The sequence below is a fragment of the Eubalaena glacialis genome, chromosome 15 (genome assembly GCF_028564815.1).
Source record: "Eubalaena glacialis isolate mEubGla1 chromosome 15, mEubGla1.1.hap2.+ XY, whole genome shotgun sequence".
Taxonomy (NCBI): Eukaryota; Metazoa; Chordata; class Mammalia; order Artiodactyla; family Balaenidae; genus Eubalaena; species Eubalaena glacialis.
The window spans coordinates 71,985,522-71,996,317 of NC_083730.1; the positions used below are offsets into that span (position 1 = coordinate 71,985,522).

General features: G+C 52.6%; 1 protein-coding gene across 1 annotated transcript; it reads left to right on the forward strand.

Annotated features, from left to right (window-relative positions):
* Nucleotides 1-355: 355 nt before the first annotated feature.
* On the forward strand, nt 356-8,617 carry NEFH (neurofilament heavy chain). The gene is made up of 4 exons (XM_061169603.1): nt 356-1,232; nt 3,125-3,324; nt 4,305-4,429; nt 6,049-8,617. The coding sequence occupies exons 1-4, from the start codon at nt 356-358 to the stop codon at nt 8,042-8,044; spliced, it is 3,198 nt and encodes a 1,065-aa protein (XP_061025586.1). The 3' UTR covers nt 8,045-8,617.
* Nucleotides 8,618-10,796: the final 2,179 nt, after the last annotated feature.

Below are 10,796 nucleotides of genomic sequence, written 5' to 3' on the forward strand. Positions count from 1 at the left end.
TCTCCCGACCCGCACCAGAGGGCTCCCCTTCGGTCCGCTCCGGGAGTCCTCTACCGCCTGACTCTGCTTCGGCGGTGCTTCTCTGACGCTGCGTCGTCGATTCCCTTCACTCCTTGGTTTCCCTGCCCCGCCCCTCTCACTGCGGCGGAGCCAGCCGGCCCCGGGCCGCTGCGGGAGGAGGCGGAGAGGGCGGGGCCCTCCTCCCCCGCTCCCCCCCGCCCAGCAACTGCTGAGGGGCTGGACCCCGCCGTGCTGCTATAAAAGGGCCGTCCGTCCGGGTGCTACCGCAGTGCCACCCGCCCCGTCCCGGCCTCGGGTTCCCGCTCCGCCGGCAGCCGCACCTGCTCCGGCCAAGATGAGCTTCAGCGGCGCTGAGGCGCTGCTGGGCGCCTTCGCGCCGCTCCACGGAGGCGGCAGTCTGCACTACGGGCTGGCTCGCAAGGGCGGCGCGGGTGGAGCGCGCTCTGCAGCCGGCTCCTCCAGCGGCTTCCACTCATGGGCGAGGACGTCCGTGAGCTCCGTGTCGGCCTCGCCGAGCCGCTTCCGCGGCGCGGGAGCCGCCTCCAGCACCGACTCGCTAGACACGCTGAGCAACGGACCGGAGGGCTGCGTGGTGGTGGCGGCGGCGGCGCGCAGCGAGAAGGAACAGCTGCAGGCGCTGAACGACCGCTTCGCGGGCTACATCGACAAGGTGCGGCAGCTCGAGGCGCATAACCGCAGCCTGGAGGGAGAGGCGGAGGCGCTGCGGCAGCAGCAGGCGGGCCGCGCCGCCATGGGCGAGCTATACGAGCGCGAGGTGCGCGAGATGCGCGGCGCTGTGCTGCACTTGGGCGCGGCCCGCGGCCAGCTGCGCCTGGAGCAAGAGCACCTGCTGGAGGACATCGCGCACGTGCGCCAGCGCCTAGACGACGAGGCCCGGCAGCGCGAGGAGGCTGAGGCGGCGGCGCGCGCACTTGCGCGCTTTGCGCAGGAGGCCGCAGCGGCGCGCGTCGAGCTGCAGAAGAAGGCTCAGGCCCTGCAGGAAGAGTGCGGCTACCTGAGGCGTCACCACCAGCAGGAGGTGGGCGAGTTGCTCGGCCAGATCCAGGGCAGCAGCGCCGCGCAGACTCAGGCGCAGGCCGAGGCGCGCGACGCCCTCAAGTGCGACGTGACGTCGGCACTGCGCGAGATCCGCGCGCAGCTGGAAGGCCACGCAGTGCAGAGCACGCTACAGTCCGAGGAGTGGTTCCGAGGTTCGCAGGCGAGCGGGGACAGGGAGGATGGGGTTCCCTCTGTTGGTCGGTCACTGAGGGGAAGGGTGGCGTGACTTAGGGTGCTGGTGGACTCTGCATAGAGGTGGCTGGACTGGGTGGTGCGCTGCTCAGCTTCCTCCTGCAGAGTGCATGCCCTTAGTTAAACAGTTTTACTCTAGGTCTCTTGTGGGACAACCCCCCCCATTCCCCCCAACTCTAGGTTCTCCTTTGGCCTTCTCCAGGGTCCTTATATCTGTCCTTCAACTCTGGGTCCTCTCTGCTTCTTCTCCCGAGTTTTGGTAACCGCACTGTGAGGCCCCTCTTCATCAGGTTCCCTCTACTGCTCCAAAGCGGTGCCGGCTTCTAGTCGCTGGGGTGCTCTTTGCCCTTCAAAGTAACATGGCTTCCCTGTCCAATGATGCCCACCCACTTTCTTGCACACTGCAGAGAACCCTATTCTGACACCTGTCGGGCTCTTCCCCAGTACAGTTGGGGAGAGTGGGTCATTCTCGCATTCTTTCTCCCCAGGGGGACCACCATTACAACCAATTGGTGCCTGAAGCCGAAGTGGCTTGTGGGCCCTTTAATGTCCTTGCTCCCCTTCAGAAAAGCCGGGAGCCTCCCAAACCCATCTCCCTCCCCCAACTCCGTGCCACCCTGAGTCAGCTAGGTTGCAGCTGCAGCAGCTTTGAAGCTGTGCCCAGCACCTGCAGGGTGACTTTGACCAACACTTGCCCTCTCTGGTTTTCATTTCTTTGGGGGTTGAAAGGGGGGTCGACTAACTGGGCTTCTTACCCTGGGGAGCTCCATGAGCCTTCCTGAAACTGTCTGTAAAACTGCATTGTTCTTGGGAGAGGGTACAGAGGCTTCAGTGATTTTCAGACAGGTCTGTGATCCACAGTGCGTAAGAATCCTCACCCACTTGGATGGTTTCTAAGTCTTTGCCAGTACTAGCAGAGAAAAACCAGAAAAGCTGGGATTTTGATGCCTTGCTTTTCCAGTTCCTTCCTCTCCTCTGCAGTGGCAGAACCATCCCCTCCCCCATCTCTGCAGCAAGGCTCCTCCCAGAGCAAACCTCTCTGCTCTCTTGGGCGTTGCCCTTCATCCATCTCAGTACTTCTGGACCACCCAGCTGGCATCCCTTCTTCCTCCCCCACTCCCAAGACTCAGGTCCTGTGTGTCATTATCTCAGGATTCAGGATGTCCATATTCAGGAGGTTCAGACTAGCCTCCAGACCCCCACTGGCCCCTGAAAAGTCTTCTGGGAACCTGCAGCCCATTGCTCACAGGGGCCAGGGTGTGGCTGCCATTGGCACAGGGGCTCCTATGCTAGAGAATGCGCAGCAAGGGGGAGGAGGGGACAGAGGAGCTGGCACGCAGGCCCCAGGCTCTGCAGTGACCTTGGGCTCTGCAAAGCAGAAACCTGCAAGGAAGGGGCTATGGCTACATGGTGGCTCACGGCGTCCTCGTGCCTCTAAAGGTCACAGACTCATTAACTTGTTCAACCACAAGCTCAGAGTTAAGCCCCATGGGTCAGGTTTCACATATGAACCCTCAGCACTGCCAGGCTTTGCTGGGGAGCTGAACCAGGAGGACCAGAAATGTGGGCTTCCTTTGCCCTGCAGAGTTTCCAGATCCTGAGTTTGGGGAGACAGTGTGATCTTTGGAGCCAGATAGACACTAGATTTAAATCCCAGCTCTGCTACTCAAACTGGCCTACTGGCCTTGGGCAGTCGTCATTTGCCTATCACAAAGGATAGGGTGAGTTAAGCATCCAAAATGGCACCGGCACTCAGTAGGTCCTCAACCCATGTGTGTCACCTTCCAGATCTGGGCAGTAGAATCCAAATCCAGTTGTGTCTAACCCTGTGCCCTACTCCCTTCTCTCCCAGTGAGACTGGACCGACTGTCAGAGGCAGCCAAGGTGAACACAGACGCCATGCGCCTGGCACAGGAGGAGATAACTGAGTACCGGCGGCAGCTGCAGGCCAGGACCACAGAGCTGGAGGCACTCAAAAGCACCAAGGACTCACTGGAGAGGCAGCGCTCTGAGCTGGAGGACCGTCATCAGGCTGACATCGCATCCTACCAGGTGGGCAGGGGTGGGGCAGACAGCCAGACTGTCTCACTTGGTTGGGTGACCCTGGACAAGTCATTGCCCCTCTTTGAGTGGGGTCATTGTAGTTAAGACCATGGGCCTTGGAGTCAGACATACCAGGGGTACCAGTATGTCTTTCTAGCCGTGTGACCCCAGGAAAGTGTCTGCCTCTCTGACTCTGAATTCCCTCAATGCAATGGGAAAAAAAAAAAAGCCTCCTTTGCAGAGCTATGAAGATTAAAGAGAGAGACGAACTTTTCATGCAAGGAGTGAGTGTGCTCAGCAGGGTCTTGGTCATAGTGGGCATTCAGTAAACAATAACCAGTATCTATGAGTGAGGGTAGCCTGGGGAAGGCCTTGGCAGATACCTCCCATTAAAGACAACTGCCAAAAGAAAATACCGCTTTTAAAGAGCTTATTATGCAAGTAATATATGGTGATTGTAGAAAAAGGAGGCAATAAAAATCAGCCATACTGATTCACTTCAAGCAGTGGCTAAGTGGGCTTGGGGTCAGGGGAGAAGCTTCAGCTCGTATTGAGTGTGCTTCTGTGTATTGTCTCAGTCAACAGATGCCTCCTGAGCCTGTACTGTGAGGCAGGCACTTTGGAGCACTGGGGAAACAATAGGGAGCCAAAGCAGACAAGGCCCTGTTCCCACTGAGCCCTTTCTAAGCTTAAGATCTGTAAAAATTCACCGATCATCCCACTGACCTGTGATGACCATTGTTGGTGTCTGGTGTGTTTCGTTCCAGACCACTCCCCAGGCTGAGGTTATACACACAAGCAGGAGTTTTGTTCCAGGTGACTTTCATGTCCATGAATGAGATCCGTAGCTTTCACTGGGTGGGGGTTGGCCCCAGCAAGCCTGGCTGAACAGGACTACGTTGGGTTTGCATAGCCTGCCGCAGCTCCTCCAGTGCTGAGGGCCAGAATGCTGACTGGCGCGTGACATGTATGTGACTTCTCCTCCCCAGGAAGCCATCCAGCAGCTGGATGCTGAGCTCAGGAACACCAAGTGGGAGATGGCAGCGCAGCTCCGAGAGTACCAGGACCTGCTCAATGTCAAGATGGCCCTGGATATTGAGATTGCTGCTTACAGGTCAGGGGGCCAGGGGGCCTTTGGGTGGTGGTTCTTAGAAGGAGAAGCCTTGGATTTTAAGCCCCACAGTGAGGTAGCCTGCCAGTCTTAGAGAAAAAAAAAATTTTTTTTTTTTCTTATTGCGGTGAAATGTATATAACAGAAAATTTACCATTTAACCATTTTTAAGTATACAGTTCAGGGGCATTAAAAATATTTACATTATTGTGCAATCATCACCATCATCTATGTCCAGACCGTTTTTCATCTTCCCAAACTGAATTTCAGTGCTCATTAAACAGTAACTCTCCACTCCCTTCCCTTCCCTCCCCCCAGCCCTGGCAACCACCATTCTACCTTTTGAGAGACAAATATCTTGAGAGTGACTTAGTTTCATTCTGACAGTGATTCAGAGGGTTAAACCTCCTCACCCTCTTCCCAAGTCCAGCCAGCTAGAGGTTGTCTTGGAGGGAAAGGAGGTACTTGAGTTGTCAAGGGCCTTCACAACTCTACCTCTTAGAGATTCCTAGCTCTCTGAGCAGTTGTTTCCTGGGGAAATAAAATAGGGGTGATAATAACAGTACCCACGTCCTGGGATTGTTGGGAGGAGGTGCTAATCCTGTTCCTGAGCTAATCCAGGTAACACAGGTACCACTGGGCTGCCACAGAGAAAGCCCTCAGTAAAAAGTGGCCATGAGAAAGCCAAGAGACCTCCCAGCTTAGCAGTTTCCTGCTAAGGAACAGGGCTGACCCTGTGAAGACCTGTCCCAGTTGTTGGCTAGTGACCCTTCACTTCCCACGTCTTGGCTCTAATCTCTAGTCTTGCTACTCAAAGTGTTGTCCATGGAGTAGCACAATCACCATTATCTGAAAGCTGGTTAGAAAGGCACCCCAGACCTGTTGAATCAAAATCTGCATTTTAATCAGATCCCTGGGTGATTTGCATGCCGTTAAATTCGCAAAGCACTGGTCTGTATGGGTAACCCCTACACTTACTCTGAGGCAGGTGTTGCCAGGTTCTTTTTATTTATTATTTCACTGAAACAACCCTCTGAGGTTAGGACTCTTAATGACCCTGTTTTTACCAATGAGGAGACCGAGGATGAAAGAGTTTGAGTGGCTTAGCTAAAGTCACACATCTAGTGAGTAGAAAAGAGTGGAAACTGCCCCCACCATGTTCCTAAAACCCAAAGGATGAGAATATAAGGTAACAGGAGACCCTTGAAATTCAAATGGGAACATTCTAAGACCTCTTAAACCCAGGTTTATACATGTGGAATTCCTTGCTCATACTCCCACCTTTCTCTTGAATATTTTAGTTGAGGGACAATAAGTATAAATGTTGTTAATATAGGTGTTTTCTCTTGAGGGCCATTTTTTCAGGAGAAAAATGTTTTATAAGTTGCAACCTTAGCTGCATTAAACAAGAGCAGTGCCATTGGGGTGTGGATTCTGGGTGGTCCCTGGGATGATCTGCTAAGTGACCTTCTCCAGTCTCAGAGTGCCCACCATTCACATCCCTTCCTCCACCAAAGTGCATATCACTGGATGCGGTGGACCTTCAGAGTAACTCAGGAAGCCCCCTAACTCATTGATCGGCTCTGTGTTAATAGTAATGTGTTCCATTATCCATTCTGCAGAAAACTCCTGGAGGGTGAAGAGTGTCGGATTGGCTTTGGCCCGAGTCCTTTCTCCCTTCTAGAAGGACTCCCCAAAATCCCTGCCGTATCCACTCATATAAAGGTCAAAAGCGAAGAGAAGATCAAGGTGGTAGAAAAGTTAGAGAAGGAAACTGTGATTGTGCAGGAACAGACAGAGGAGGTCCAACTGACTGAGGAAGTGACTGAAGAAGAAGAGAAAGAGGCCAAAGAGGAGGAGGAAGGGGGAGAAGAAGCAGCAAAATCTCCCCCAGCAGAAGAGGCCGCATCTCCAGAGAAAGAGGAGGCCAAGTCCCCAATGAAGGAAGAAGGCAAGTCCCCAGAAAAGGCTGAGTCTCCTATGAAAGAAGAAGCAAAATCACCAGCTGAGGCCAAGTCTCCTGAGAAGGCCAAGTCCCCTGTGAAGGAAGAGGCCAAATCCCCAGAGAAGGCCAAGTCCCCTGTGAAGGAAGAGGCCAAATCCCCAGAGAAGGCCAAGTCCCCAGTGGAGGTGAAGTCCCCAGAGAAGGCCAAGTCCCCAGAGAAGGCCAAGTCCCCGGTGAAGGAAGAGGCCAAATCTCCAGGGAAGGCCAAGTCCCCAGTGGAGGTGAAGTCCCCAGAGAAGGCCAAGTCCCCTGTGAAGGAAGAGGCCAAATCCCCAGAGAAGGCCAAGTCCCCTGTGAAGGAAGAGGCCAAATCTCCAGAGAAGGCCAAGTCCCCGGTGAAGGAAGAGGCCAAATCTCCAGAGAAGGCCAAGTCCCCAGTGGAGGTGAAGTCCCCAGAGAAGGCCAAGTCCCCTGTGAAGGAAGAGGCCAAATCCCCAGAGAAGGCCAAGTCCCCTGTGAAGGAAGAGGCCAAATCCCCAGAGAAGGCCAAGTCCCCAGTGGAGGTGAAGTCCCCAGAGAAGGCCAAGTCCCCTGTGAAGGAAGAGGCCAAATCCCCAGAGAAGGCCAAGTCCCCTGTGAAGGAAGAGGCCAAATCCCCAGAGAAGGCCAAGTCCCCAGTGGAGGTGAAGTCCCCAGAGAAGGCCAAGTCCCCTGTGAAGGAAGAGGCCAAATCCCCAGAGAAGGCCAAATCCCCTGTGAAGGAAGAGGCCAAATCCCCAGAGAAGGCCAAGTCCCCTGTGAAGGAAGAGGCCAAATCCCCAGAGAAGGCCAAATCCCCAGTTAAAGAAGAGGCCAAGTCCCCAGCTGAGGTGAAGTCCCCCGAGAAGGCCAAGTCTCCCATGAAGGAAGAAGCAAAGTCCCCAGAGAAGGCCAAAAGCCCTGTCAAGGAGGAGGCCAAATCCCTAGAGAAGGTCAAGTCTCCTGTGAAGGAGGAGGCCAAGGCTCCTGAGAAGGAGGTCCCAAAGAAGGAGGAGGCAAAGTCCCCCATGAAAGAGGAAGAGAAACCCCAGGAGGTGAAAGTCAAAGAGCCCCCAAAGAAGACAGAGGAAGAGAAAGCTCCAGCCACACTGAAAACTGAGGAGAAGAAGGACAGCAAGAAAGATGAGGTGCCCAAGAAGGAGGCTCCAAAGCCCGAGGTCCAGGAGAAGAAGGACCCTGCTGTGGAAAAGCCCAAAGAACCCAAAGCTGAAGCCAAGAAGGAAGAGGCTGAAGATAAGAAAAAAGCAACCACCCCAGAGAAGGAGGCTGCTGCCAAGGGGAAGGAAGAGGCCAAACCCAAAGAGAAGACTGAGGTGGCCAAGAAGGAACCAGATGATGCCAAGGCCAAAGAACCCAGCAAAGCAGCAGAGAAAGAGCCGGAAAAGCCAAAGAAGGAAGAGACGCCAGCGGCACCTGAGAAAAAAGACGCCAAGGAGGGGAAGGCCACAGAGGCCAAGAAGCCTGAGGAGAAACCCAAAGCAGAGGCCCAAGCCAAGGAGGAGCCCAGCAAGGAGGCCTCCACACCAGGCAAAGCCAAGGCAGAAAAGGCTGAGAAATCCTCTAGCACAGACCAGAAAGACAGCAGGCCTCCAGAGAAGGCCACAGAAGACAAGGCCACCAAGGGAGAGAAGTAAGGCAGGGAGAAAGGAACATCCAGAGCAGCCAAAGAAACTCAGGAGGGTCTGGGAGCTCAAGAGTCGGTGTAACGAATTTTCATTTTTTCTCCTTTTTCTTTAAGAAGAAACTCTGCTTAGAACCTCCTTAGGCCCTCCTTCACCAAACAGGAGTTTCTATTAGCAGTGTGTTAGCAAGAGAGGGTCCTCCCAACCCCCGGCCCCACGCCCCAAACCCTCCCTAGGCGATGGACAATTATGTTATGATAGCTTATGTAGCCGAATGTGATATATGCCGAATGCCACATGTAAACACTTGACTATAAAAACTGCCCCCCTCCTCTCCAAATAAGTGCATTTATTTCCTGTATGTGCAACTGACCGATGACCGCAATAATGAATGAGCAGTTAGAAACACATTATGCTTGAGATGTCTTAACCTATTCCTGAATGCCTTCTGTTTTCCAAAGGAGTGGTCGAGCCCTTGCCCAAAGCTCTCTATCCTGGAAGAGCTGGAGCAGGTGGGGCTGGGCACTGGCCACTGAACCATGCCAGGGCGCACTTTTCCACTGGAGTCCACTTTCAATTGCTTCTGTGCAATAAAACCAAGTGCTTATAAAATGAAAATGCTGCTGTTGTTATTTATTCTTTTCCCGTGGGCAGGCTGGGGGATGGGCAAGGGAGGTCTTGATCTCACTCTTAAGAATGCACAGGACTGAATGGGAATCAGACGTCTTGTGCGGGTCTGGGACCAGTTACAAGGCCTCTCTTGGGCTATTTACCGGGCACAAACCATGTGCCAGGCAATGTGCTCGGTGCTTTATCTTTAAAATCTTGTAGACAGGTGGCCTGGTGTGTGGTTTCTCAGTGAGGTCCATGGACCACCTACATAAGCATCATCTGGGAGCCTTATAAATATGCAGATTCCTTGATTCCACCCTAGACCACTGAATCAGAAAATGAGGTGATTGCTCACTTGGTGAAGTGAATGCTTCACCAAGTCCCACTTGATTCTAATGCACGCTGAAGTCTGGGAACAGGTGAGGTCCTGAGGACACTGAGCCATCTATTTAAGAGCTCTGCATGTGTCCTTTTTTGTAAGGAGGGATGAGCTTTCTGAATGAGGGGCCATATGTAGCTAATTCACCTGTAGTGAAGACTATAGTCACCACTATTGGGAACAATTTGTCAATAGTCACTTAATTGGACTCCAACATGCTTCTCCGGACACGATTTTGAAAGCTGTGGTGCTCTTGTGGATTTATGTGGGGTCTTTACTGTAAAATTTTGACCTCATGACTTACTTGTAATGACTAGAATATGGCAAAGTGATGGGATGTCATTTCTGAGAGTAGATTACAAAAAGATTCTGGCTTCTGTTTTGCTTGTTCTCTCTTGCTCATTCTACTTGCTCATTCCAATGGAAGAAGGAGAAGCCCACATGGCCAGGAACTGAAAGAGGCCCCTGGCCAACAGCCAGTGAGGAACTGCGGTCCTCAGTACAACAAGAAACCAAATCCTGCCAACAACCACACTGTTGAGCACAGACGCAGATCCTCCCCTGCTGAGCCTTCAGCCCCAGACAACACCCTGGCTGCAGCCTTCTGAGAGACCTTAAGGAAGAAGCACCCAGCTAAACTGCACCTGGATGATAGATGTTTGTTGTTTTAAGCCACTAAGTTTTGGGGTAATATGTTACATAGAAACAGATGACTGGACTTCCCTGGTGGCACAGTGGTTAAGAATCCGCCTGCCAATGCAGGGGACACGGGTTCGAGTCCTGGTCCAGGAAGATCCCACATGCCACGGAGCAACTAAGCCTGTGGGCCACAACTACTGAGCCTGTGCTCTAGAGCCCGCGAACCGCAACTACTGAGCCTGCGTGCTGCAACTACTGAAGCCCACGTGCCTAGAGCCTGTGCTCCGCAACAAGAGAAGCCACCACAATGAGAAGCCCGTGCACCGCAACAAAGTGTAGCCCCCGCTTGCAGCAACGAAGACCCAGTGCAGCCAAAAAATAAAAATAAAATAAAATAGATAACTAATACAGCTTTTCTCTCAGGAAGGCCTTCTTTTCACGGAGATCGTAAGTAGCTATGGGCTTGTACCCTTCCAGGTGCAAATCAGGGAGAGAGAGATTGTGTCCCCACCAGTTCAACCAAAGTCTGAGAACTGAGTCTCATTACATGGTCAGGTTATGTGCCCATCCTGAAATTAATGGAACATACTAATTGGACCTGCTGGGTCACATGTCAAACTCTAGATCCAGGGTGGAGTCAGCCATCTGAATTATATAAACTGGACCTGACATTTCAGAACCCAGGGATAGAGAGGATTCTAAAATCTTCTAGAGAGAGAGAGAGGAGGAAAAAAAAAAAAGGATCAAGAACAAGAATGGTCCCAAACTTCTCAATGATGGGAAATGCCTAGAAGTCTATACTGATAAATCAAGTGTGAGGGTAGATAAAGGGCAATTTAAAGCATACAAAGTCCCAAAAAGTTACTTCCCATAAATCCTTTCTCTGAAATCACTAGGGGGACATGCTCCAACAACAGGAGACTATAAACCAAGAAATAGAAAATCTAAGAATACAGAAAACAGGGACTATAACAAAGAAGAGACAAGAAGGGGATCCCCAGGATGATGACAAAGAAGAGTTGACGGACAAGAGCTGTGCAGCCCTATCTAGACTAGAGTGGGTCTGGGGAGAGAAGGGAGGGTTCCAAGAAAAAAATTAAACTGATAAATTATTTGACATGATCCACCATGTAT